Here is a 25,136-nt window from a genome sequence, read left to right as displayed (position 1 = left end):
CGAAAAAGTGTTTGGCCTAGGGCGTCCAGACATCTTAATCGGGTCCTGAGCAGCAGCGGACACTGGCCGATGCACCCTCGAACGCCCTCTGCGCACCTTCGTTTTTTTTTTTCGCCCCCAAATCTATGTACCATCAAGGTTTTCTTCTGCAACCTTGAACCTGTGCTCCTTCGTTCCCCCCTCCCTCAAACCTTAGCACCTTTTCTTTTTTTGCACCCTCGAACCTGTGCGCCTTCTGTTTTTCTTTCCCTTTTTTTGCTCCCTCCCCTCTTGACTCTTGAACTTTTTTTTTTCCATTTTATTTTATTTACGCCTTCGAACGTGCGCGCTTATTTTATTTTATTTATTTCTTTCTTTATTTATTTTTGCACCCTTGAACTGAGCTCTTTCGCCCCCCCCCCCCCCTCAAATTTGAGTTCCTTCGGTTTTTCTTTTACACCTCCGAGCCAGTGCGCCTTTGCTTATTTTTATTTTATTTTATTTTACATTATTTGTGTCCTTGCCTTGAACGTGTGCGCCTTTGTTTTTCTTTCCTTCTTTTTTGCACCCTTAAACCTGTGTACCCCTTTTTTTCTGCACTCTGTGTACCTTCGTCTTTTTTTTTTTTTTTTTTTTTGCATCCTTTAGGAGTCAAGGTTGACGCCCTCTTAGGGGACAGAGTCTGCCCCCCTAGTCTTCAGTGTATGCTTATATTTTATCATTCGGCCAAATTCGGAGTATCATTCGGCATATTTAAAACTTTCTCCCTCCCAAAAATTTGAGTTCGGGGCAACCCCTGCTTCCCACTCTCCCTAATCAAAAACAGGAGTTTGATCCGATCTTGATTTTAACGATGTTGAAGCGCCTGATCAAAGATTGGCGTACTTTTCAGGCTTCCAAAACTCACAAAAAGAATTTTGTCCTCAAAATTGCTTTTCTCAATTCGATTCCTAAAGAAAAGGGAATTTTAGATATCCGAGCCAAAATGCCGTCCCGGACAGGGGTCTGGAATGTCCGACGCTAGAGCCAATCAGGGGTGCCCATCCCCTCTAGTTCAATGGCGCAAATCCCCCCCCCCTGAAATTTTCCTAAAACCTCTTTTCCTTTTTTATTTTTTAGCTCGCTTTTTTATTTTATTTAATTTTTTAAATATTTCTCATTTATTTATTTATTTTTAATTATTATTACAATTAGAAAAGTTCTGTGCTAACGCCAATGACATACACACACACTAAATAAATAAATGAAATAAATTATAAACTAATAAAATAAAGTGAATAATTTAAATTAAAAACAATTCAATAAACAAACTAAAATATACAATTTTTTAAAAAATAGAAAATCCCCCGCCAAAAATTTTGACGGCGCAATTTGCCCCATGATCCCCCCCCCCCCCCGTGGGCACCTCTGGAGCCAATCAAAAACCGAAGTTGAATCCTATCCTGATTTTAGTTAAGCGCATCTGACCAAAGATGGCTGTCTATCGGTCTACTGCGCATGCGCGTTAGGTTGACCTCCATTCGTCGGGTAGGAGAGCTCGCAATCGGCATCATTAGAGGATGCCGAACGCTCTGACGTGCATGACGTAATTGCTTTTAGAAAGAACGCCGTTTTCCGTTTGCTAAGATGTCGGATGTGTTACCGACTGTGAAGTAATCATGCGTTGAATCAGCTAATCCAGCAGTCATAGAAGGTAAGCCCCTTTTGCTCTGCTAAATTCAAATCGCTGCAGAATTTCTCCATCATTTAGCTCCATGCTGAGTTGACCTGAAATCCCCCACCCCCCTGCTTCCCCGAAAAAGAAAGCGAACCTACTTTTGACTTCGGAAAACCCTGCTCAGGCCTCAAAGTAGCATTCCCGAAATTAAGGAATTCCTGCGAAATGTTGGCTTTTTACTTTATTTTATTTTATGGCTGACAGTGGCGCAACGAAGGGGGAGTTTTGGGGGTGAAAACACCTCCCCAGAGTTTTAACATAAATACAAATTCTAATACAGTTGTTTCCTCGTAAGAAGAGGCTGTTTGGATCAAAAACCCCCCTTCAGAAGGTGTTTTTCATCAAAAAAAATCCATTCAGAAGGTATTTTTCATCAAAAAACTCCTTTTAAAAGGTATTTTTCATCAAAAAAAAACCCCTTCAGAAGGTGTTTTTCATCAAAAAAAAACCCTTCAGAAGGTGTTTTTCATCAAAAAAACTTCATTCAGAAGGTATTTTTCATCAAAAAACTCCTTTCAGAAGGTATTTTTCATCAAAAATCCCTTCAGAAAATATTGTTTTTAAATAAAAAAAAAAACCCTTCAAAAGGTGCTTTTCATCAAAAAACCTCTTCCAGTCGGTATTTTTCATCAAAAAACCCCTTCCAGTAGATATTTTTCATCTAAAAACCCCCTCTAGCAGGTATTTCTGGCTACGCAACTGATGTTCGACATTTGGGCTATTTAAATTAAATATCATTTTTGCGAGTTGGATGAAAATAAATGCCACTTTATAAAAAGAAAATGAGCATTAAATGATAGTTAGTTGTCAAGAAGATGCAGTGAAAAGAAAAAGTAAAATTTGCCGCCCAAGGCCTACCCTGCCTATTTAGACTTTTCGGCTCTATTTATAAAAACAACGAGGAAAACCAGATTGTACAAGGAAAGTCTTGCAAGTCGCACATTTTCCCTTTCAAATAAATGGACGTTTCTATTTATAAAAATATTCAAATTCATTTCTTTATTTTTGATTAATGTTATTTCCTTTTTTTATAATTATTGTTTTTTAAATTTTTTATTATTTCTTAAGCTGACAATATTCTTTTTCTTTTCATTTCATCTATTCGCTGTATTAAACTTTAAAACTGAGAGGATTATTTAGTTAATCGAATGCCTAAGAATGTACTTTGTTAATAGTATTTTTTTCCTCCCTTTCATAATGTTTTTTTTTTTTTTTTTTTGCTGTGTGTTTAAAAATTTATTTTATTAGCTAACCTTTCCTTTTCTTTGATGTTATTACTTTTTAATATCTTTTCATGTTTGCAGTAGTAAAAGTGAAACTAATAAACTTTAACAGAATATTCTTAGAATTTTAATTTCTCTGCAGGATTTAAATCGTAATAGTTTGTTTATTACACATTATTCTCTTTCAGCAGTATTTATTTTGTGTGTGCTTTTTTTAATTTATGTTATTTATTTGCTATTATTATTATTATTATTATTATTTAATAGTTCTATCGTAGTGTAACTAAAAATTGAGAAGATCATCAATTTAATCTAATATTAGTAGAGTGTCAAGGAATTTCTCTTAAACGATTTAAATCGTAATTCTTTGTTTATTACACGTTTTTCTCTTTTATAACAATATTCTTATGGTATTTAGCACAAAATTTCGCAATTTATTATTATTTATTTATTTCTTTTAAAATTTTTAATTTTTTCAAAATTAATATTATTGACTTCTTTTCATCTTACTTATCTATTTACATGGAATGACAAAAATCATTTTTTTTTTTAATTAAAAAAATCGAAAATTTTTTAGCGTTAAAATAGAAATTTTTCAAGTGTAGAATATAGTTAAATGTTTTATTTGATGCAAAGATGCATTTGAAGAACTATTTTTTAATTATTTTTGTCAATAATTTAAATAAAGTTTGTATACTGCCATTTTAGAGGGTTGAATTATGCATTTATTGAAAAGTTGAATCAAATTAACTCGTTAAAATGATTATGATTTTTATTTTTTATAGAAATGTTAGAACCTTTTTTTTTTTTTTTTTTTTTTTTTTTTTTTTTTTTTTTTTATTTAATGACAGTATTAGGTGATTGATGCACAAAAACATGTTTAGCTGCGTTTTTATGTCCAAGTCTATTATGAAGTTCAGATTGCTATATTAGTTTACACATAAGCTGAAAAGAAAATCTTTCTATTTCTACAAGCTTGTTTCACCCAGGGGCGGACTGGCCTGCCGCCATTGCGCCCTCAAGCCTTCTTCCTTTTCTTCTTCTTCTTTTTTTTTTTTTAGTTGTTGAATTTCCTCTTAGCTTTTACTTTCTCCTTTCTTTCTGTCTTTTTTTTTTTGAACCTCCCCCCCCCCAAGGTTGGCGCCCTCTTGAGGGACCCAGTCCGCCCCTGGTTTCACTCTAATAGGTATGAAATATAATAAGTTTTTTGGTTTTCTTGATTACAACACTCAGAAACTGCAGTTGATTTTAATGTCCTTATTTTAGGGTAATTGTAAAGCAGTCAAAAAATGATAATTTAAAAGTGAGAGAATAAGTATTGGGGTGGAATGCAGCTTTTCACGGATAGCTGGTTACAGAGGACCTCCTATAGTTCTTCTCTCAATTTTAAACTTAAATATTTTTGGTTGCTTTAAAATTAGCCTAAAAAATAACAATATTAACTTCAATTGCAGTTTCTGAGTGTTGTAATCAGGAAATCATATTTTATTTCATACTGTTTAATACGGAACAAGCTGAAACAGACTTTAAATTTAAAAACAAATAATCGTTTTTTTTTTTTTTTGGAAAATATTTTTTGTTTTGAAATGCTTTTGATGTGAAACTTTTTGAAATTTAAAACACCTGTTAAATTTAATTTACCTGTTACCTGTCCTTAATTATTAATAATAAAAAAAAACCTCGGCATTTACATTCATATTGCGCATCAAGAGGAAACACCTTATATTCACTGCTAATTTGCTCTTGCAAGTTTAACTCGAATTTAACTCGAATTTTGCTCGAATAACAAAAAGAAGAAAAAAAGGAACAAATCTATAGTGAAAAAAAAAAAAATCAAACATTTATAAGCCAGGGTTCAATGATTTAAAAATCAGCTTGATTTAAATTATGATTAAAATTATGATTCAAATCAAGTGCTTAAAAAAATCACGTGCTTTTGTTTTTTCTTATACACCCTTGTCTAATAGGTTTAAAAAAAGTAATTATTCAACATATTATCTTACACTAAAAACGTACATGATAATGGACGTTTATCTTTTAGCAAAGCATAAAACAAAATCACATCTTATCTAAGCATTATAGCGCATTCTTAAATCTTAAAAAAAATATATATAAAAAAAATTGAATATTTAGAGAACTTATCCTAATTTTAAGAGTAAGTTGAATGGATTCATTAGTTCATCGCTTTATGATCAAGGTTTTTTGCCTTCTCCATCACAACTAAGAACTTTTGTTGACTCTAAACTGATAAACATAGAAAATTGCAAAGTTTTAAGAATTTTTCTTCTAAAAGGTATGAAAATTAAAATTCTAGGAAATAGTTGTACCACTGTTTCCTAGAATTATAGTTGAAGGATTGGTGGTTTTAGATGAGGGGGGGGGGGTGAACGTTATATATAACTTGAATATGCATTTGTATTAAAACTGGTCTACTTTATATCTACAATCTTTTCGTCTGGCATATCGCCAAGTGTCCGCCAAATTATAACACCACTTGAGTTGACATCGAAATTAACAATGATTTCCCCCCAAAAAGGAGCAAAAGCCCCCTTAGGGTCATTCGAATGCAACCAAAAGGGAAGGTGCGCAACTAGGTCCCACTAGGAGTCTACGTACCAAATTTCAACTTTCTAGGACATACCGTTTTTGAGTTATGCGAGATACATACACACATACGCACATACATACATACAGACGTCACGAGAAAATTCGTTGTAATTAACTCGGGGTCTTCAAAATGAATATTTCGGGTGTCTGTAGGTTCCTAGGCATATATCCACATGTGGTCGGGTCAAAAAAAAAAAAAAATAAATAAAAAAAAATAAAATAAAATAAAATAAAATAAAAAAAAAAAATAAAAAATTTGAATTCTGAAATTTTGAATTCAAATTATGCTTTTCGCAATCCCGAGTTGCAACAGGACCCTACTCATTGGTTTCTAGACACGGCTCCTGTCCCTCCAAGCCTGCCTTTCTCCTTGAACGGAGACGTGTGTATTAGTTGTGTATGTGTAGGCTTTTGTGTGTGTGTAGACCCGTGTGTATGCACGTTGGCGTGTGTGTATGTGTGTGAGTGCGTATGTGTATTAGCGTGTATGTGTGTAGGACATGAACGCCACTGATCAGGATATGTTACCGGGGGACGGAGTTGCGCCTGCAGGTGACGGTGGCGGTTGAAAAAGGCACGGAACATCAAAGACGGTAAAGTGAGAACAATAAGCAATCGTGATTGCTCAAAAAAAAAAAAACTCAACATTCATTCGGGGGTGAGAAAAATGGAAATGAAGGCCGATTTTTGAGTGAAAATTTTTTCGCGAATAAAATACTTCCTTTTTTGTAAAAGGAAGTAAAAAATAGTTACTGCCATGAAATGAAAATAGCTAAAAAGTTGCTTTTTCATCTATTGTATGAAATATACTATGTTTATAAATGTAAAGTAATTAATATCTACTATTTTTGAAGGTATTAAAAAAATTCAAAAAATCTGATTTAAATTTTAAAAAATCTAACTTTTTTATTTAAAAAAAAAAATCTCTAACCATGTTATAAACTGATGACTTGACTTGAATTCAAGAAAGCTTTAAAAGCTACACTGTTTGAAGTTTCAAATGCAAAAAATCCACACATCTATGCTGACCTAAGTTCAACCTTGAAGTTAGTTGATTTTATTTACAAAGTTACCTTTATGATTTTTTTTTTTTTTTGAGCAATCACGATTGCTCATTGCTTTCATTTGACTGTTTTTGACGTTCCTTTGATTTTTCCCACCAGCACCCCCCACAGCATCACCGTCGACCGGCTCCTCTCTATGCTGCTCCTATAGCGAAAGCCGTCTCCAGGTTGCATCCATGTCCTACACACACGCGCATACATACACGCACCTACACACACATATATATATATATACCTACACACACATACATACACCTACAGACATACACAAACACATACACACACACACCTACACACTCACATACACACAACTACCCACACACTCATGCCTGCACACAGACACAAACACATATGCCTACACACATACACATACCCCCACACACGCCTACCCACAACTACCCACACACAGACACAAACACACATGCCTACATACACACACATACCCCCACACAAAAACACACACGCTTACATGTGTACACACACTCGTGATTGTGAAAAACATAATTTGAATTCAAGATGACAAAATTCAAATTATTTTTATTTACTTTTTTATTTTTTATTTTTTTGCTTTTTATTGATTTTGGAACAAAAGCGGAATCAGCAGACACTGTGATACAGAAAGTAACTTCAGAAATAGTAGTTTTTAAAAATAAACTAATATTTCTAGGGATTTCGTAATCACAGGATTGATGTAGGAAGGATATTGTTACAAATCCTGTAAATAGTAATTATTGTAGGAACGTAACCTGTAAATAGTTTCCCGTAATGAATATACAACCCCTTTTCATATGGCTAAAGTATACGACCCCTATTTCCTTTTTGTTCATTGATAAAATTTGATAACGGTCTACTACTTTACAGAAGCGTGTGGAATATTTGAGAAATTTCTTTTCGGTGTCTATATAAGCCGTTAGCGATGGATAAACAGTTTAGTTTCGATTGAAGTTTCGAACTGAGAGCATTTTTGCTCTGCTTATGGCGAGGCATTTCGCTGTGTTGTTTTCGTATTTGGAAGTAAATACGTGTGTAAACGTTGAGTTTACGGTGTTGTGTGATAATTGCTTAATTGCTGATGAATAATTTAGCAGTTGTTGAAGATCTTTCCTGTACATAGTGTAAATAAATTTCCTGTGTTTTTATCAAGAACTGTGTCATCCTTTCAAGAAAGTGGAAGTCGCACCGAATCCGTTACTGTATTTTTTTATTTGCAATCGTTTTTCATTTTAGGCAGTAAACGTTTTTTTTGGGGGGGGGGGGGGGAGAGGAGGGAGAGAACAGTCCTCGTATTCCATGTATGGGTCAAAGGGGTACTTGAAATATTTTTGAAACGAACTACTGCCCATTTGATAAATGAATACATGAATAAATAAATGAATAAATTAGTAAATGCCATAAGAGAATGAATGAATAAGATAGCGAGTCAACAAATCAAGCAATGAGTAAACGAAGTAATGAATGAATACGTTAATGGTTTAATAAATGAGTAAATAAATAAATGAAATTAGCTATTTCATTTTGCCCACTTCGTCATATAAGAACTAGTCTCCTATCCAGATACAGTCGAACCTCTATATATCGAACTTCCACATATCAAAGTTTTCTATGTATCGAAATCCCAGCACATTTCTATGTTCATTATATAGAAAAATAGTTTCTATATATCGAAAGAATCTCTTTATATCGAAATTTTTTTCGAGACATTCGTAGATTTTTTTCCACTTTAGACTTTGTCTCATGAAAAATGAAGATTGGGGGAGAAAATTATGTTCACTAAAGGTTGCTACGAAACTCATAAGGAATCTGGGGTTGAAGGGTGTGTAGATAGGTCGTTTCGTTCTAGAATTCTTAAATTCCCTCAAGTTTATTTCAAATCTAAGTTGTAACCAGTAACACTGTATAAAATCAGTTTCAAGTTATCCCTTTTGTCTGTTGATTATCATTCCTAGTGTCTTCTTAGCTTCAGTAAAAATCATTCAAGTTAAGTAGATTGATTTTTTACTTTTCTCTCGATCACATTGTTAAAACGAAATTCCCCTCATGTTGTGATCAAGTTGAATTGCCGAAGAATATGAAGATGTATGTTTGTGTAAAAATGTAATTTCTGTTAATTTTTTAATCACTAACTTTCATTTAATCTGATGCTCGTATAAATTATAAATTGGGTTTCATACACGAAAATTTGCTTTTATTTTAATGTTTTAGGATACTTTTATGATAAAATAAGATCGTTTCCATGTATCGAAATTTCTACATATCGAATTTTTTTTTCCGGCAATTTACTATAACTTCGATATATGGAGGTCCGACTTATTTACAAAGGGGAAGAGCTCTTAGCAGCGCGGACTCCAGGTATCGTTCACTTCCTCTGAGTTCCCTGCAACCACCCAGTCAGCATTATTTTAAACTTTGAATATGTTTTCCCTCCTTAGAAATGAGCTATTGATAGGCATGGCCCCATTGAGATAATGGAGGCCAGACCCTAAGCTAGCCTATTTTTCGATCTTCTGGGAATTTTTCAAACTTGAAGTCTGTAAAGTGTATTTTAGATGATTATCTTTGGTGATACTGTTCGAGATCCAGGACTCTTCTGCGGAAAATTTTCAGCATTAACATCTTAATTTTACACGACGTTTCGTGTTTTTACTTCTTTTTACAAAAAAAAAAGGAAGTATTGTATTCGCGAAAAAATTTTCACTCAAAAATCGACCTTAATTTCCATTTTGCTCTCCCCCGAATGAATGTTGAGTTTTTTTTTCGACTCGACCACACGTGGATAAGTGCCTAAGAACGTACAGACACCCGAAATATCCATAATGACGATTCCCGAGTTAATTACAACGAAGTTTCTCGTGACGTCTGTATGTACGTATGTATGTATGTGCATATATGCGGATGTGCGTATGTATGTCGCATAAATCAAGAACGATATCTCCTAAAAAGTTGAAATTTGGTACGCAGACTCCTAGTGGGATCTAGTTGTGCATTTCCCCTATTGGTTGCATTCGGGTGTTTCTAAGGGGGGTCTTTTGCTCCTTTTTGGGGGGAAATCATTGTTAATTTTGATGTAAACTCAAGTAGTGTTACAATTTGGCGGACACTTGGCGATATATTGCCAGTCTTTTGGTCGTCAAGTTTTGTCGCCAATTTGGCGACAAATTTGGCGATTTTTTTTTAAAAATCTGGTTTCAATTTGGTCACTGTTGGTGATATTTAGAGAGTAAACTATTGAATCACATTAAAGTTACCAATAATGGGAAAAATTAAATTAAATTGGAGTAAAAGGAAGTCATGTGACGCACACATCAGCTCGTTTTTTTTTTTTTTTTTGGTAACTAAAAGAGTAGGAAGGCGAAGGTTTCGGGGTTTCCTCCCGAATTCGTTTTCGAGACTGAAGTCTATTTTAGGTTATTTTTGGGAAGGAAGGGATCGGGATCTCGTCTGCGGCAGGTACTAAACACGAAATTTGAAGCCATCTGTTGTGATGTAAAGTGGAATATTGTCAATTTCCTGGAAATTTTTCCAAATTCAAGCTTACGAAAACAAATTTTAGGCTAATTTTGGAAACACTAGGTGAGAAGATTGTTTGAGAACTCTCCCCCGTAGTTTTTAGAAACTGGAGCCCTTGAAACGCATTTCTGGCTATCTTTGAAGACATTAGGAGAAGAGTCAAAGCTCTGAGGCATTATTGCTTCGTGGGGGAGGGAATAACAATTTGTAATCTCTACATAGTATAAAATGAAGTCCCCAAAAAGCGTCAGTGTGTTTGAACTCGCAAAATTCGAGAACTACCCGACCGATTTTGATGAAATTTTCACTGTTCCTTTAAGTCCTGAGAAGGTCTGCAGACCAGTTCGAAAAAAAAATCGATGAATAATTCTTTTTTTATTCCAATTTTCTTATAAATTCCCGATTATGGGGAAGAAAAATTACTTGCATATATTAATATTATATATTGTTGGAAAGAGTAGAACTTTCCGCGTTCTACGCAATTTGTTTCAGTGATCTAACTTAATTTCGACGGGAGTTGCATTTTTAGCTCAAATTTGTTTAGGCTTAGCTGAAATTTAGGCACTACTTTCTTCATTACATCTAACAATAAAAAGTGAAGGGATTGTCCTACAGTTTTCATTTTCACAAAACTGAAAAGAGTGGCTTTTTTTACTCCAGATCTAACTCGACCTAGGGTCGAAAGTTTAACCCTCTATCTCCATTAGAAAAAAAGTTACAAGCGAATTAAATGAAGTTCAAAAGTCTGTTCTCTATTCAAGTTCTTAACCATTTTATTTTCCGTTTCCACGACAACGCTTTTTGAATCCATTGTTTATTTCCATCATTCTCATTTTCAATTCTTAAACTTATTTTACTTTGTGTTTCCATGGTTACGCATTTTAAAACCATCTTTCTCATTTAAATTTCTTAAAAGTATTTTAATATCTGTTATCATTGTTTGGAGAAGACATTTTGCATGATGTTTTTTTTTCTTTTATTTAAGCCTGATTGCTGAATATACGTCACTTGACACAATTTTTATTTTCAAAGTAGACCGGGCGAAGACGGGCAATGCAGCTAGTCAATTGATATAGGACTTTTAAATAAAAGATAGATATATAAGACAATTTGTACTTAATTTAAATATAAACCAAACCCCATGTTCTTTTTGACTTGACTGGCGTACATTTACTTTTGTCCTTACTGTAAATGAGGGAACTTAGGCATCGTACCATGGTCGTATTTTAGGGTAGGATTTTGGTACATCCTCCTCCCTCTCGATATTCGGATATCTAATAGAAACCTTTAAAAAACAGCCATTCTAAAAAAACGATTTCCAATCAAAATATCTCTCCAGAAAAAAAAGTTCTGCCTCTTTTTTAAAAGGATCCCGTGCTCAATAAAGTCTGGAACGGACAGTATTCACCTGACGTCACTGCGGGTAAAAACCCTCACTGCAGTGCATTGTGGGAACTGTAGCAGACGAAAATCCGGCACTACAGCGTATAATAACACTTGCTTTTGTGTGGCTTATAAACTCTTCTTTCTATTTAAAAATGGGAGGTTTTTTACGTTTTTAACTAAGAAACGCTGTAAAAGAATGATGAACGATTCATTTGATACGAAATACTGTCTTTATTATCGTATTTTCATGGGTTTAAGCCTCTTTGGTTCCTTATCACAAACATGGTGAAAACTCGAATTCTCTTTTTATTTTTCCCGTTTCTCGGCATTTTCCACGCATTCGTAAGTCTTTTTAAGCCCTAAACATGTTCATTATGCGCATCAAGTCCAATAATCCTTAAATAAAACGAGTTTTTTTAGCACTACTGACACTACGTAATTGGTCAAAATACCCGCAGACGGACAGCTGATGGGACCGTTGCCAAACCGTGAATAAGGTCCACTAGATCAGGCTTGCTCTTTTTAGACGTGCAAATGACGAAACGTTAATTTTAGAAGAACCAAAAAATTTAGAAGAACCCATTCTTAGAGACATGCTCTATTTCTCAGTACAGAATGTCTCTAAGAATGGGTCGACGCGGGGCGCCCATGGCCATGGGGGCCTTAGGCTGTCGCCCGGATCTCCCAGCCCTTGAACAGCTCCTGATTTGCAGTGAAAAATTAATTCCTTTAAATGTTGATATTTTATCAAATTTTCAATACAGGTTCTGTCACAATTCTCTGAGGTTTAGAAGACTTATAAGAAAAAACACACACGGGATGTTTTTAAAGTTAGCACCGTTTTGAAATAAAAAAAGACTAATTACCGATAGAGCACAGAAATTTATTGCACAAAAATCTACCACCCATAGTGTATGGCCTTTCGACCTTGCTCCCGTGATTTTCCAAGCATTTGTCATAGCGTGGTACAAGTTTTTGTACACCTATTCGTAGAAAGTTGCCGTATTAATGTAAATCTGTATTAATGAAAATGTGCTTGATAGGTGTCGTATCTGCTAATCTTTTCTTTTCCTGCAGGAGACGGGCCCTCCACCATGTGCCCCATCGGAGAATCCGAACTGAGCCCCTCCCCTCGCAGCCGATTAGCCGAGCTGAGGGAGGGGGCGTGGGAGGCAGGTGACAGTGGGAGCCCTCCCGATGTTCCTCCGCCCTGGCTGGACAGGCAGATGTTCGATCGGGCTAGACATCTCTTCAAGATGTATTTCTTCAGGTAAATATTGGATCCCTCTAAAAAAAAAAAACGGTTGCCAACCTTCTTTTCCCTGCGAACCCCTTCCAGCGTCAGAGAGAATTTGGTGAACCCCTTGTACCCAAAAAATTTAACAAGTCAAAAAAAAAAAAAAAAAGAAAAAGCGCCTTTACCCACACACACCCACACAAAATTTCAAAGAATTTTTATAGTTGATGTTCTCAGTAGCTCATGACAGGAGTGAAAACACAATTGCAAAATATAGAAGTACAAGCATTGCAACAAATTGAAAATGAATTCAAAACAAATTCCGTAAAAAACAAGCTAACTGGTTATTCTTTGGCTTCAGTCAACTTTTAAAAGACTCAAAATGGAGCAGTTGTGGGGTAAAGAAGCTCAAAGTTTAGCTCAAAAATCCGAGCTTTAGGCTTTCACTAGGTTCAGCATTTGATTTGATTCTGTATTTGTGTCTGCATATCTTGAAAATCCTTTTTCACATACAAAAGTTGTCGAAAAGAGTAATAAAATTTAAAGTATCTTTTTCTGAGACAACAGTTCATTTATCTATTGTAGTTTACAACTAGCAAGATTATAATATCAATTCTCTACTTTTTGTCTTACAAAATAAGTAGACAATAATGCTCGCAGCAAATCGTATAATAATACAACAATTCTGCAGTGGCTACACAGTGGGATCTTTCTATTCTGAACAGTCATGGGACCGAATAAAAGTGTTCGAATTATGGGAGTTTTCTAGGGAGATTGGATAATGCATAAGTATTCGCCTGGACCGTAAAAATGTGTTCAGAATATCCTATTGCTCACATTAGGGAATGTTTAGAGAGGGAGTCTACTGTATTTGGAAGCTACTTTTGAATCTTGAATGTTTATTTCTGTTCGCTGATCGGGAAAAACCTGCATAATTATTTAACTGCGATTCTTGCATTCATGATGCAATTTTCGTGATAAATACTATGTTAAATTTGAATTTGAATTTTGATATGCATTCATTAGAAGAGGAATGTAATAAATATGTTTACATTTGAACGATCTGCGTTTCCGGAAGATGTTTCTGCAGAAAATCAAATCTCATTTTTCTCTTTTTTTTCAGCATTTTCTTCAGTCATCTTTCTGGACTCATGTTGATAGTGCATTTGCCGAGCATGACAGATACACTCTTATCAACTGGACATTCTTCTTCCGTGGTGTCTCTGTTTCGCCGTTATCTCAGCACTTTGATACACATCCGGCACTGGTACGAAGGAGACATTTGGGACGTTGATGATCCCGCCCATCAAAGCATCACCCACGTCAGAGCAATGCACCGGAGAGTTGCCGATCGCCTCAACGATGGCAACCAATCGGAATCTCAACCCGAGGCCACGCCCGAAAATGATAGTCCCCGCCCCATACTTTCCGTCATTGATAAGCCACGCCCAAACACGCCCAAAAACAATGTACTTAAGGACAGAGTGGCCATTTCACAGTACGACATGGCCTTGACGCAGTTTGCCTTCGTTGGACTCGTGATCATGAACCCAAAACACGTCGGACTACCTCTCAATCGAAACGACTTGAAATGCCTGGTCCACTTCTGGCGAGCTATTGGTTATATGCTCGGAGTAGAGGACAGGTACAACCTTTGTAACGAAGGACTGGACGAAGCCATAAACACTTGCAAGGACATCCTGGAATGTGAGCTTAAACCTTCCTTATCGAATGCTTCCAAGGATTCTTCCGTTATGAGCAAGGGAATAATCCAAGCCATGAACTCGTTCATCATCTTCCTCAGTTGGGAAGCCATGGCGCGTTTCTGGTACGAGAAGTTCAACCTCAAGGTTGGTTTTCCCATGGGTGCCTACGAAAAGGTAGGCTACTGGCTCATGAGATTTACTTTCGGGTGGCTGCTGCGGTGGCAGGTGTTTCATTCTTTCTTCAACTTCTTGTTGAGGATCGCCGTGCGACAAGCTCTAAATCGAAAAGAGTATTTTGAAGGATGGTTGATACGTCGCTATAAGCTGGACAGCATGTGAGTGGTTCGACGTCAGTTACATCCGGGCCCGGATCTGCGTACCTGCAGATCCCGCAGTGCGGGTGGGGGAGGGGCGACGTCTTTAAAAGAACCCAACTACCTAAAAAATTTAAAAAAATGGCGCTTAGACTTATTAAAGTTACAAATATACACTGCTGGACTCTGTGGAGGGAGGAGGGGACCTGCAGATTTTGTTGCAGGGTGGGGGGGGCAACATTTATAGATCCGGGCCTGATTACATCATATGTGAATTCATCGCAACATTGATTCTACATAACAAATTCATCCTGCTTCATTTCATTGGTATACAAATTCAACGTATTTTGTGTGTTAACAACATTTTTAAAAAAAATGTATGTATATATCTATATATATATTTGTACTTTTAAAGATACTATTAAACAATTCCATCCATTTTGTACATTTTAGATGATTCAAAATGCAATAGCTATGTAATATTTTTATTTGAGACAAAAACTAGTGTTACATTAAAAATTCAAAAAAAAAAAAAAAAAAAAAGGGATCCGACCCCGAGAACAGCATTTTATATTTTGATGAATCTCCCAGGCCAGAACGCAAATAAAATTTTTAAAATCTAGGTGTGTCGTAAAAAAACACGATATAAGTGAAACTTTTGTATTACAGGGAAACAGTTTAATTTTTCAACAATCACTTTTAAAAAGCATTGTCGCGTAGTTGCGTGGGGAAGGCCGGGGAACAGGCTAAGAAAATCATTCAAAGAACTTGTGTTCGGCTCGTGAATCCGTATAGTGGTGAGCGTTTAAATAAACAAAGACATTTCAGCATAAACCAGGAACGGTGAATTCACCCCGCGACAAAGTGAATTCACTATTAGTTTGATTTGACAGCTTGATCATCCGATCTTATTGTTATGGGAGAACTCCAACTCCGAAATGATATGAACATAGATTACGAGAGCACATGAAAAAAATGGAGAAGTTGGCATTACAAACATGAACTGAGACCGAAATATTTACGAAGCGTACTCACGTACATTTGAAGTTCTCATGCCGGGTAACGGAAAGCTGAAAGTCCAAACGAAGAATAATCCATGAGAGTTCGTGAACATAACCGATTTATTGTCCCACTTTTTCACATTACAAACGGGAAGCATGGTCAGCACAAACGCACAAAACAGTGGCAGAACAGACATGTGGTCACAGCATATTAAACATCATGGCACAGCAGTAAAACACAATGCGAAACAATCACTCATCAAATACAGGCACACCGAACTAAAGGACCGCTTAGGAGCCATACTCGGCCGAGCGAATCGGGCCAAGAACCCTTCGCTCTTCAACACGGCGTTCCGATGCAAGCAAAAAATATGATCTCTCTCTAAAAAACGTTGCGTGGCCTTTTTATCAACATTTCATGGAAGCTTCTAGAACAAAAATTACATCATCCAAATAACCGACTCGAAGCGGTTCCCTGTCCAATACAAATCATTTCAAAACCAAAACTTTCTTGCGGTTGGCTAAAAGTTCAGTGACCTCAGAAATGCGAATCAATGACGTCATCATAAACTTTCCAGCACGCGCAGAGAAAGGATTCAGCAAACGGCTCTCGATCGGCGCCGGAAATCGAAACAAAAAGAAACTGAATGAATGTGGATTACACCACATTTCCCCCCTTTGACAAAGTTTTGAAAAAAAAAAATTCCGGGCAGCCAAAAAAAAAACGTCAAGTACAACCAGTACAAATAGACACAGGCACACAGCAGACGCTGTAAAGTTGCCTTTGAGAGCAGGTGTGAAAAAAAATTTTTGCCTGAAGATGGAGATCAAAAAAAAAAATTTAATGTGCATCAGAGTCATCATAACCCAAAATATTCAAATTCTAAAAAAAAAAATGTGCCACACAAAAAGGAGAATCATATGGAAAACAACTATTTACAAAGACTCAGATTTTCAAAAATTTTGCAACATGGCAAAAACAGCCTCAAACTTCACTAATTCTAATTGAGCCTGAAAACTTCCCAAGAGAGCATCAGTAAACAAAACTCTTCAAATTTCAAAGTTGCCACAAATTTTCTTTTTAAATCAAATATGTACAATGGCATAAAGCATGGCCAACCATACAAATTTTCAAAACGCCATACAAACAAACAGAGAGCAACATGGCCAAACAATTTCAAAGTGTAAAAAAAAAATTCCGTTTTCAAAGGTTCCACGAAAAGGCCAGAAAAAATTTTGCAAAGGCTCTCAATTGTATCCAAATAAAAAAAATTCACTTTCATTCCTCTTCATATGTACAAGGATACACAACATTTTTCAAACCAACAAAAATTTGATGCATTAAATTTTTGACATGTCATTTCACAATATCAAATTCAAAACTTATTTCCAAAAAAAAAACCTTGCTTCCATTTCAAAAATTTTCTTGAAATTATTTCAAAATATTTACACATCATGCAATCAAAATAACTCAAATGCAATTCACTTTATACATACAGTGTTTCAGCTAACACAGAACATGGGTGCATCAAACCTTCAATCAAAATCAAAAAAAAAATTTACATCTGTGAAATGCACAAAACTTTTCATTCCAATCAAAACAAAATATACAAAATGGCCATATTTCAAATCTTCAATATTTACAACCACTAGTGGATCTCAAAATCAAAATGTGTGTACACACTGCATCAACAGCCTTACTTCAACCAAAAGAAAAAAACATTAACACCATTAACTCTGATCAGAGATGTTAACTATTCAATTATATCAAAAAAAAATTGCATGCTCTAAATTCACTTCAAAAAAAAACATGGAATTTCACAAACAAACAAAGCAAATATACATGTGTACGCAGAATGCCCATCATTCAAATCATTCATTTCAAGTTTTCACACGTCATTCAATTGGTACTCCAAGAAGGTTACAATTTTGAATGAGGTACGAAGGAAGATTTTTTCTTCACTTCACAAATCAATTTTGTACAAAAAAAAAAGTTTTCCAAATCTGTGAAATTTTGAGGTCGAAATAAAAAAGGCATCAGATCTGAACAAATTTAGATAGCCAAAAATGTACCTCAACAACACAAACCAAAACGGGGAAAACAGGGAAACATCATCATTAGGTAGGTGCACCAATTTCAACAGGGCTCAACCCAACCAAGAAGTACCATCAAATGAACCTTTCACATTCAGCAAATCATTTCAACCAGTCAACCTGCAAAAAGGGCAAACAAAAATGACAATACACAAGTCAAATATTTACATCAATGCATCAAGAACAGCATATACAGCACTTGAAAACAATTCAATCACTCGTTATATATATAACCCCACATGGCTGTCAAATTTCATAATACTCCATACACTATCTTGACACAAGAAACGAAAATCCAAAACACATGAAAATTTTGAATGAAAAACAAATGCTCAAAAATGAAACAAAAAAAAAAATTCTTTGTCAAAAAAAAACAAATCAGAAGACGTTGGTGAAAGCTGCACAAAGCAGAAAGAACAATTCTTGAGATGCGGGGACTAGTGCCGGTTCCAATGAAAAAAAGGGGACTCACAAAATTAAAAGAAAATGTACGGCCGCGATGGACAAGCAGAGCTTTCAAGAAAACCAAAACCAAACACAACTGCATGCACAATCGAAAACTGCACTTGCATTGACAATTTTGACCTCTCGAGACGATTCTGAGGCTGCACAGCAGTCCAACCATGCATGACGAAATGACCAGAAATGATCTCATCCAGCCCGCATACTATTTGCATCACAAGAGGTACTCTTTGTACTGAAAGCAACAAACTAACTTCTGAAAAACATTTAAAATGGGACAAAACAATTTTCAAAATCAAAAGGAAAAAATTTTTTGTTTTTCAAAAAAACACCTTGATACTTTTTTTTTCTTTGTTAAAAGAAAACAAACTGAAACAAAAAAAAATATTTTCGCTAACCAATATTTGTTTGTGTAAAGAGTTATCCCAACCATGATTTACATAAAAAAAGAATTTTTACAATTTCAACAAGCAGCCAAAATGAATTTTCCGCCAGCATAGGTCAACTCATCATGCACATGGAACTCCAAACCTACCAAGAAAGTACTGCAATGCAAAAGAAAAAATTTTGACCAAAAAAAAATTTTACAAATACTTGACCGTGAGAGTAATTGAAGAAAGTTCCAGAAGAACAAAAATTTTACTTGAATTTTTCAGGAGACCAGTCCAAATTTTCTTCATTTTTTTTTTCAATCTTGAATTTTGAATTTAAAAGTTCTTGCTGAAAAAGAAAAAAAAGTTCGTGAGAGTGTTACACCAAAAGAATGTCGTCAGCTACCACATGAGGACGTCAACAGGCATGGCACAACATCAGGTGACAGGAGGACACCAAAGGCTCATCAGCAGCTGGTTCAGACACGGTCAAACACATCATTGGGAGCAGGCGATCACATCTGAAGGGCAGGTCAGCCAAAACATCAGGCAGGCAGCAGATCTCATCAAGGCAGTAGCACGCATGGACACAAGAAGAGGCACTAACGGCGGTTTCTTACCCTAGTAGCACAAAAATATAGAACGACATAGGACCGACACAGATCGACGTTTTGAATCCCGATTCATAACGGATACAGTTTTTAAAATATAGAACTATGTCAAAGTATATTTTTTTCACTGGCTTTATATAAAAAGTGGTTTTTACTTCTTGTTTCGATTTTTTAAAAATAGTTAGCCATAATTAAAAGCGTTTATTTCGTAATTTTTCTTATAAATATGCAATTTAGGAGAAAAATAGAAAAATTTCGCGAACGTCGAAAAAAGTCGTTTAATGTCGAAAGAAAATATTGTGACACCGACATACTTCGACGTCAATCTATAAAAAAATCCCCATATGGTTTTCTAAACATAGATCTGTGCCAAAATATGTTTTTTTTTTTCGACATTTTTTAAAATTTCATATTTAAGCTGTTTTAAATCAAATGAGGAAAATAAATATACTTTTTCTTTGGCATATTTTCATTGGCAGATTATTAAAAGAAAAAAAAAAAACTCTGAAGATGCAGATATCGAAACAATCTTTAAAAGAAATACCTCGAAGTTTTTACTGCTTATTTTCATCAATGTGTCATTAAGAAATCAATGTGTCATTTTATTATTCGAAAATATAGCTATATTCTTATTTGTATAGAAATCAGTAGTAAATAGAAAAAATTGCAAACATCGAAAAACGTTTTTTGACCAATTTCGACGTGAATCTGTATAACTTCTGTATAACAAGACCAATTCCGGAACCGGATGTCACGTGATCATGATGACTTGTCGCTACTTCCATTTTGTATTTGTATGGCGGCAAACGGCATCACGGCATGGCAACTTTGGGAAAGAAACATCGCCATTGATAAATTGGATTCAGCATATTGAAACATCATAATGAACTACAATTTAAGTAAGTAACATTACAAGCAAAGTTACAAAATATAAAATGTTATGATTCTGTAGTTTTCGGCTTTGTATTATTTTGTATTATTTACAACGCTATTTTTTCCTATTGTGAGTTGAGTATTTGGAATTGTGTGTTTTTCTTTTGTTGATCTTATTCCATGTTATTTTTATTTTCCAGCTTTTAAAAATTGAGGTAGCATTCCCCCCCCCTCCCCCCCAATAATTTCAGTTATTTTCTTACCCCTTCAAATTTTAATTTAGTACACTTGCTTTGATATTTGTTTTTTGTTTTATTGTTTACGGTTGAGATAATTATATTTATATTTGGTAATGTTTGCATAAGATTTGTTAGCAAATAATGTACAAATAATATTATTTCCTATGCATCTAAGATGGTTTTATGTTCAAACTATTTTGGTCCTGTAAGTATTTTTGAAGTACTTTGTTCAAATGCATTTTCTTGATTAGCGTTTTAAGATGCAAATAAGTTTTGCAGACTCTCCTTTCTACTTAGGATTAGGAATTAGTTTCTCAGTTTCATCTCAATCCAATGCATTTTATATTGATATGGGGTGGATGAAATAATTTTTTTACTAAATGAGGAAAAGGATTTCACTATTATTGAAAAAAATAAATAAAAGATTGAAAGTGTGTTTACCTTTGCTGCTCAAAATTTTGCTTTTGTATTTCAGTGCAAGGTCTTTTAGGTTATGAACATTAAAAAATGTTTTCATAATTTTCTAGTTTCACTTATTTTGTGTAAAATTAGTTCATTTTGTTGATAATAGTGCATATTGTTCAGCGTTCAAAATTACGGCTGGTTCACTGGTCCCGGACTGGAATTTTTGGTAGCCCATTTTAAGGGTTGATTAATGAAATTAGTTTTCCGACTGTTTAAACTTGACTGTTTAAAAATTAAATGTTTATTGCCAAACAAATTTTGAATATAGTGCTTTATTTAATGTTAAATCAATTAGCTAAAAATAAAGAAAGTTATATTTAAAACTAGTGGTACCCGGATGGCTATGCCAGTCGTAGAAAATTAAAAGGTCATTTGGTTCGCCTGTATATTTCAAATGATGGATGATTAATTCCTCGTTAATTGCTTGACACTTGGCACACATTGTTGGCATTTGTTTGTCCACGTTATTATAATTTGCTTGGTAAAATGTTCTTAAAATTAGAATAGAAAAAGAACAAAATCGAATTTTGAAAAAATCACTTTGAGGTGTTCGCCGAATTTCATGGAAATTGGCCAAACGGTCTAGGCGCTATGCGCGTAATAGACAGAGATTCAGATACAGACTTTCAGCTTCATTATTAGTAAAGATTACTTAATAAATGCAATCATAAAGCATAAATAATTTTACGTACAGACATATTTATTGGTTAAATTTAAAGCGGACCAATAATGTTGCTGTTGACTAGCCCGAAGGACCAGTAGGATTTTTTGCTGATTTCTAACTTTGATGTTTGTCTCATTTATGTAAAGTACCTACCCCCCTTTGTGTGTGTGTGTGTTTAGTTTATGGATAGTTCTGTTGTTTGCATACATTTTTTTTTTATCTGTTACAGATTTGTTACTTAGTTAGTGCTTGGAAAATCTGCAGGAAAGTTATTGGGATATACTCAACAAGCAATAATGTTGCTGCAGACCCGGACAAAAATGGTAAGAACTCATATTATAGAAAATGTACAGTAGTCTCTGCCTTATATGATTGGGGTCAATGTTATCAATCCTTTATTGCTAGTATCAGAATCCCTCAGTCCCAATTTTCTCTATTCATTTGCATGTTAAAATCTCTTTTTGTTATCATGACATTTTTTAATGTTATCAGTTTTCAAATTCGATTCTTAACTATCAATGAACTACTTAAAAGAATCGTCTTGTATTTAAGTGCGCCAGTGTTTGTATTTCTGAGAATTCTCCCTATTAGAGACGTACTGAGTAGCACTTGTGCCGAGTACTCAACCTGTCACTACTTGGCTGAGTATCAAATATACTTTAAGAAGAACCACAGACAAACACATGATGAATTTTGAACTCATTGGAACTGTAGTATAGACCTCCATGTCCATATAACAGTTTTTAAAACAAAACTTCATCTGAAATTTAATTATGCATCATTTAAAAACTTTTGCTTGTGTCAAAAATTTTACAAAAATGTTATTTTTAAAATTAGAAGAAAGCAAATAAATAAAAGGTATGATTAATCAAGTTGGAATTAAAACAAATTATATCAACCTATAATAGTTCTAGTTGCCAAACGTAAATAATTTTTTAAAGCAAATAAAGTGTTAAAAGTACAAATGTGCAGAAATCCTGCAGACCCGTGCTTCTGTGTTGCAAGGAACGTCTTTTTCAGTGCATAAAGTGTGAGCTAATGAATGTAAAGACATCCTACAAAAATATCCGACTTTTGTCGGATATTTTTAACACATAAACTCGCATTTTGTGGATTAAAAGGCATTCCTTGTAATGCCAAAACACACGTCTACAGTATTCCTGCACATTTCTGCTTTTAATGTTTTATTTGCTTAAAAAAATGATTTATTTGCTTTTATTTTTAAACCAAAAGTATTTTCATATTTTCTATACTTGCCTTTTTTGTGTCTCATTTTTAATAAATAAGTTTTATTAACTTTGGTGACATTAAAATAAATTTAGTTCCATTTGTAACTCAAAGGAATGTTATTAAATGTGACATATTTAGGTGCCAAAAAAGCTTAATTTTTTCGGTTTTTTTTTAAAATCATGGATTAAAGATTAATAAATTAATGATTAAACATTTACATTTCAAAACTTGTGAATATTCTTTTTTTAGTTTCACTTTTGATGTATAATACATCCTGTAACTACAAAAAAATTTTTGCATTTAAGTCGATTATTGCACTAATATTTTGAACATTTTCTTTTGTACACATGCATAAATGTCAAAAAATTTGGTTTATGGCTAGGAAAAAAACATGCATACAAATTGAAATTTTTAATGAAGAATTGAATTTCTACGTAATTAGATTAAAATCAGCTGTATAAATACATATATATTTATACTTAAATGTTCACGTTGAATAAATATATTAAATAGTCGAAAAAAAAAAAAAACAATTTTGACACATTTTTTTCTGTCATATTTTCTCACAAAATATAGTTTCTCAGAAAATAATTTTGGACACTAGGGTTTTGAACAGGGCATTATAAACCTTGCCAACCCCACTGTCTTTTGCACATGTATCAACTAGGGAAATTTGATTACTTTATCAAAAAAAATAAACGAATGCATACAAATTAAAATTTTGATCAAGAATTCAATTTCTATGTAACTAGATTAAAATCAGCTGCATAAATAAGTTGAATGTTCACATTGAATTAATGTTCAATATATAACATTACTTTGATACATTTTATTTTGTTTTTGATGTTTTGTCACAAACTACAATTTTTCTATAAATATAGTTTTGGACAGGATGGTAAAAACCAGGGTTTTTACTGTTGTCCAAAACCTTGCCAAGCCTGCTGAGAAGCCTAAAAAAGTGCTTAAAACTTTTCACACCATTCGGTTGAACCTTTTGACTCGATTTTCACCTCCATAAAAAGGGGAGATGAACGGGAACCCCCTTTAGAGACACAAGGAATGGTGCAATCTTTTGTGCAACTTCTTTTGTATTGGGGCGTTCGAATCTCGTTTGAAACCATTCTGCAATTTGGTAATCGAAATCTTTGCCAATTTAGTCGTGATAATTATTACGTTTTGCTACTTCACTAGAGCATTCTTTTTTTCTCTAATTTTGACTCATTTAAAAAATTTCAATTGTTATTCTTTTAAGACTTTTTTTTCAATACATATTTCCACTTATTTTTAGTGATCGTGACTGATTTTTAGAATAATATTATTTTATTATGGTTATGACCTTGTTATGTCGAAAACTACCTATATATATTTACTGTTCCTTCGATTTCGTGACATTAAGAGCGTACTGTATTTATCAATTTATTACTGTCTGAAATGTGTATATTTCTTTTTTTTATTAAATTTTTCAGCTGCGCTTTTTTTTTTTGTAATAGCAACGACAAAAGAAATTAGATGGATCAGAAGAGTTGTTTTGATGGAAAATGAATGCTTCCTCTCCTGTTGATAGCGAAAAATATTATTTTACATTTTTACATCAATAGCTGTTCTTAGCTTATATCTAGTCGATTCAAAATTTTTCTCAACAAAAATATTAACAAAAGCTGATCAATATTATTTGATTATTGGGGGAAATTATTCAATTAAGTGGGGATCTTTAACATTGCTTCTGTGGAGAAATATTCGGTACCAAGAGGTTTAGAGGTTTTATTCATATAAACAGGGTATTCATTCAACCGTTGCCTGATTAAGCAGGCTGACAATATTTTCTAGGTTTTTCACCACAGTTTCTACCTGCAAAAAACCTAGTTTTCCCCATGTCGTGGTAAAAACTAAACCCTGCAATATGTGTTGAAATTGCGAGTTCTATTCGGGAGGTTTGACTCCAAAACCCCTTGGCTGAGCCATTCATACTATTTCAAAGTAAAGTGCATTTTTTGCAATTTTAACATTACATTACTGGTACAATCAACATGACTAATTCAATTCTCCCCTGTGACTATCTAAAAACAGATTGTTCTTACTCGGTATACAGTCAAAAATTGATGGTTTATTATTTTGTACAGTAAAAAAATGTTAAATGTTTTTAATTCTTATATGTTTTTCAGCTTGTGCTCCCTATGCTATTTCAATACGTGAAAACAAGATTTGGTTAAGTATTCTGAAGTGTTCATGTGTGGAAAGGATTGAGTGCTGCGAACAATCCCAATGCTCTATGGTGAATGGATGATTAGATTTTGTTGCTCTAGTCTTTACCTGAGTGTGTTTAATTGACTTCATATATTTACAGCTGATGCAGTGTTTCCTGTATATACTATGTAAACCAGTTCTG

At 34.2% G+C, this 25,136-nt stretch overlaps 1 protein-coding gene and 1 long non-coding RNA gene across 2 annotated transcripts; both read left to right on the top strand.

Annotated features, from left to right (window-relative positions):
* Nucleotides 1–1,540: 1,540 nt before the first annotated feature.
* Nucleotides 1,541–14,813, top strand: LOC129232405 (uncharacterized). Its single transcript, XM_054866549.1, has 3 exons — nt 1,541–1,672; nt 12,561–12,753; nt 13,844–14,813. Exons 2-3 carry the CDS (start codon nt 12,578–12,580, stop codon nt 14,763–14,765), a joined length of 1,098 nt encoding a protein of 365 aa, XP_054722524.1. The 5' UTR covers nt 1,541–1,672; nt 12,561–12,577; the 3' UTR covers nt 14,766–14,813.
* Nucleotides 14,814–20,021: 5,208 nt separating this feature from the next.
* LOC129232406 (uncharacterized) lies at nt 20,022–25,123 on the top strand. The gene is made up of 3 exons (XR_008581354.1): nt 20,022–20,178; nt 21,750–21,843; nt 24,913–25,123. It is a non-coding gene; the product is annotated as an uncharacterized LOC129232406 (long non-coding RNA).
* The last annotated feature ends 13 nt before the right edge of the window (nt 25,124–25,136 follow it).

Source organism: Uloborus diversus, unplaced genomic scaffold, assembly GCF_026930045.1.
Source record: "Uloborus diversus isolate 005 unplaced genomic scaffold, Udiv.v.3.1 scaffold_12, whole genome shotgun sequence".
Lineage (NCBI taxonomy): Eukaryota > Metazoa > Arthropoda > Arachnida > Araneae > Uloboridae > Uloborus > Uloborus diversus.
Note: the sequence above shows the minus strand (reverse complement) of the source record. Positions and strands in the feature narration are given on the sequence as shown.

Coding starts and splice junctions, on each gene's coding strand:
- LOC129232405 (XM_054866549.1), top strand. CDS start 12,578: ATGTGCCCCATCGGAGAATCCGAACTGAGCCCCTCCCCTCGCAGCCGA. Junction 12,754..13,843: donor TTCAAGATGTATTTCTTCAG/GTAAATATTGGA, acceptor CTTTTTTTTCAG/CATTTTCTTCAGTCATCTTT.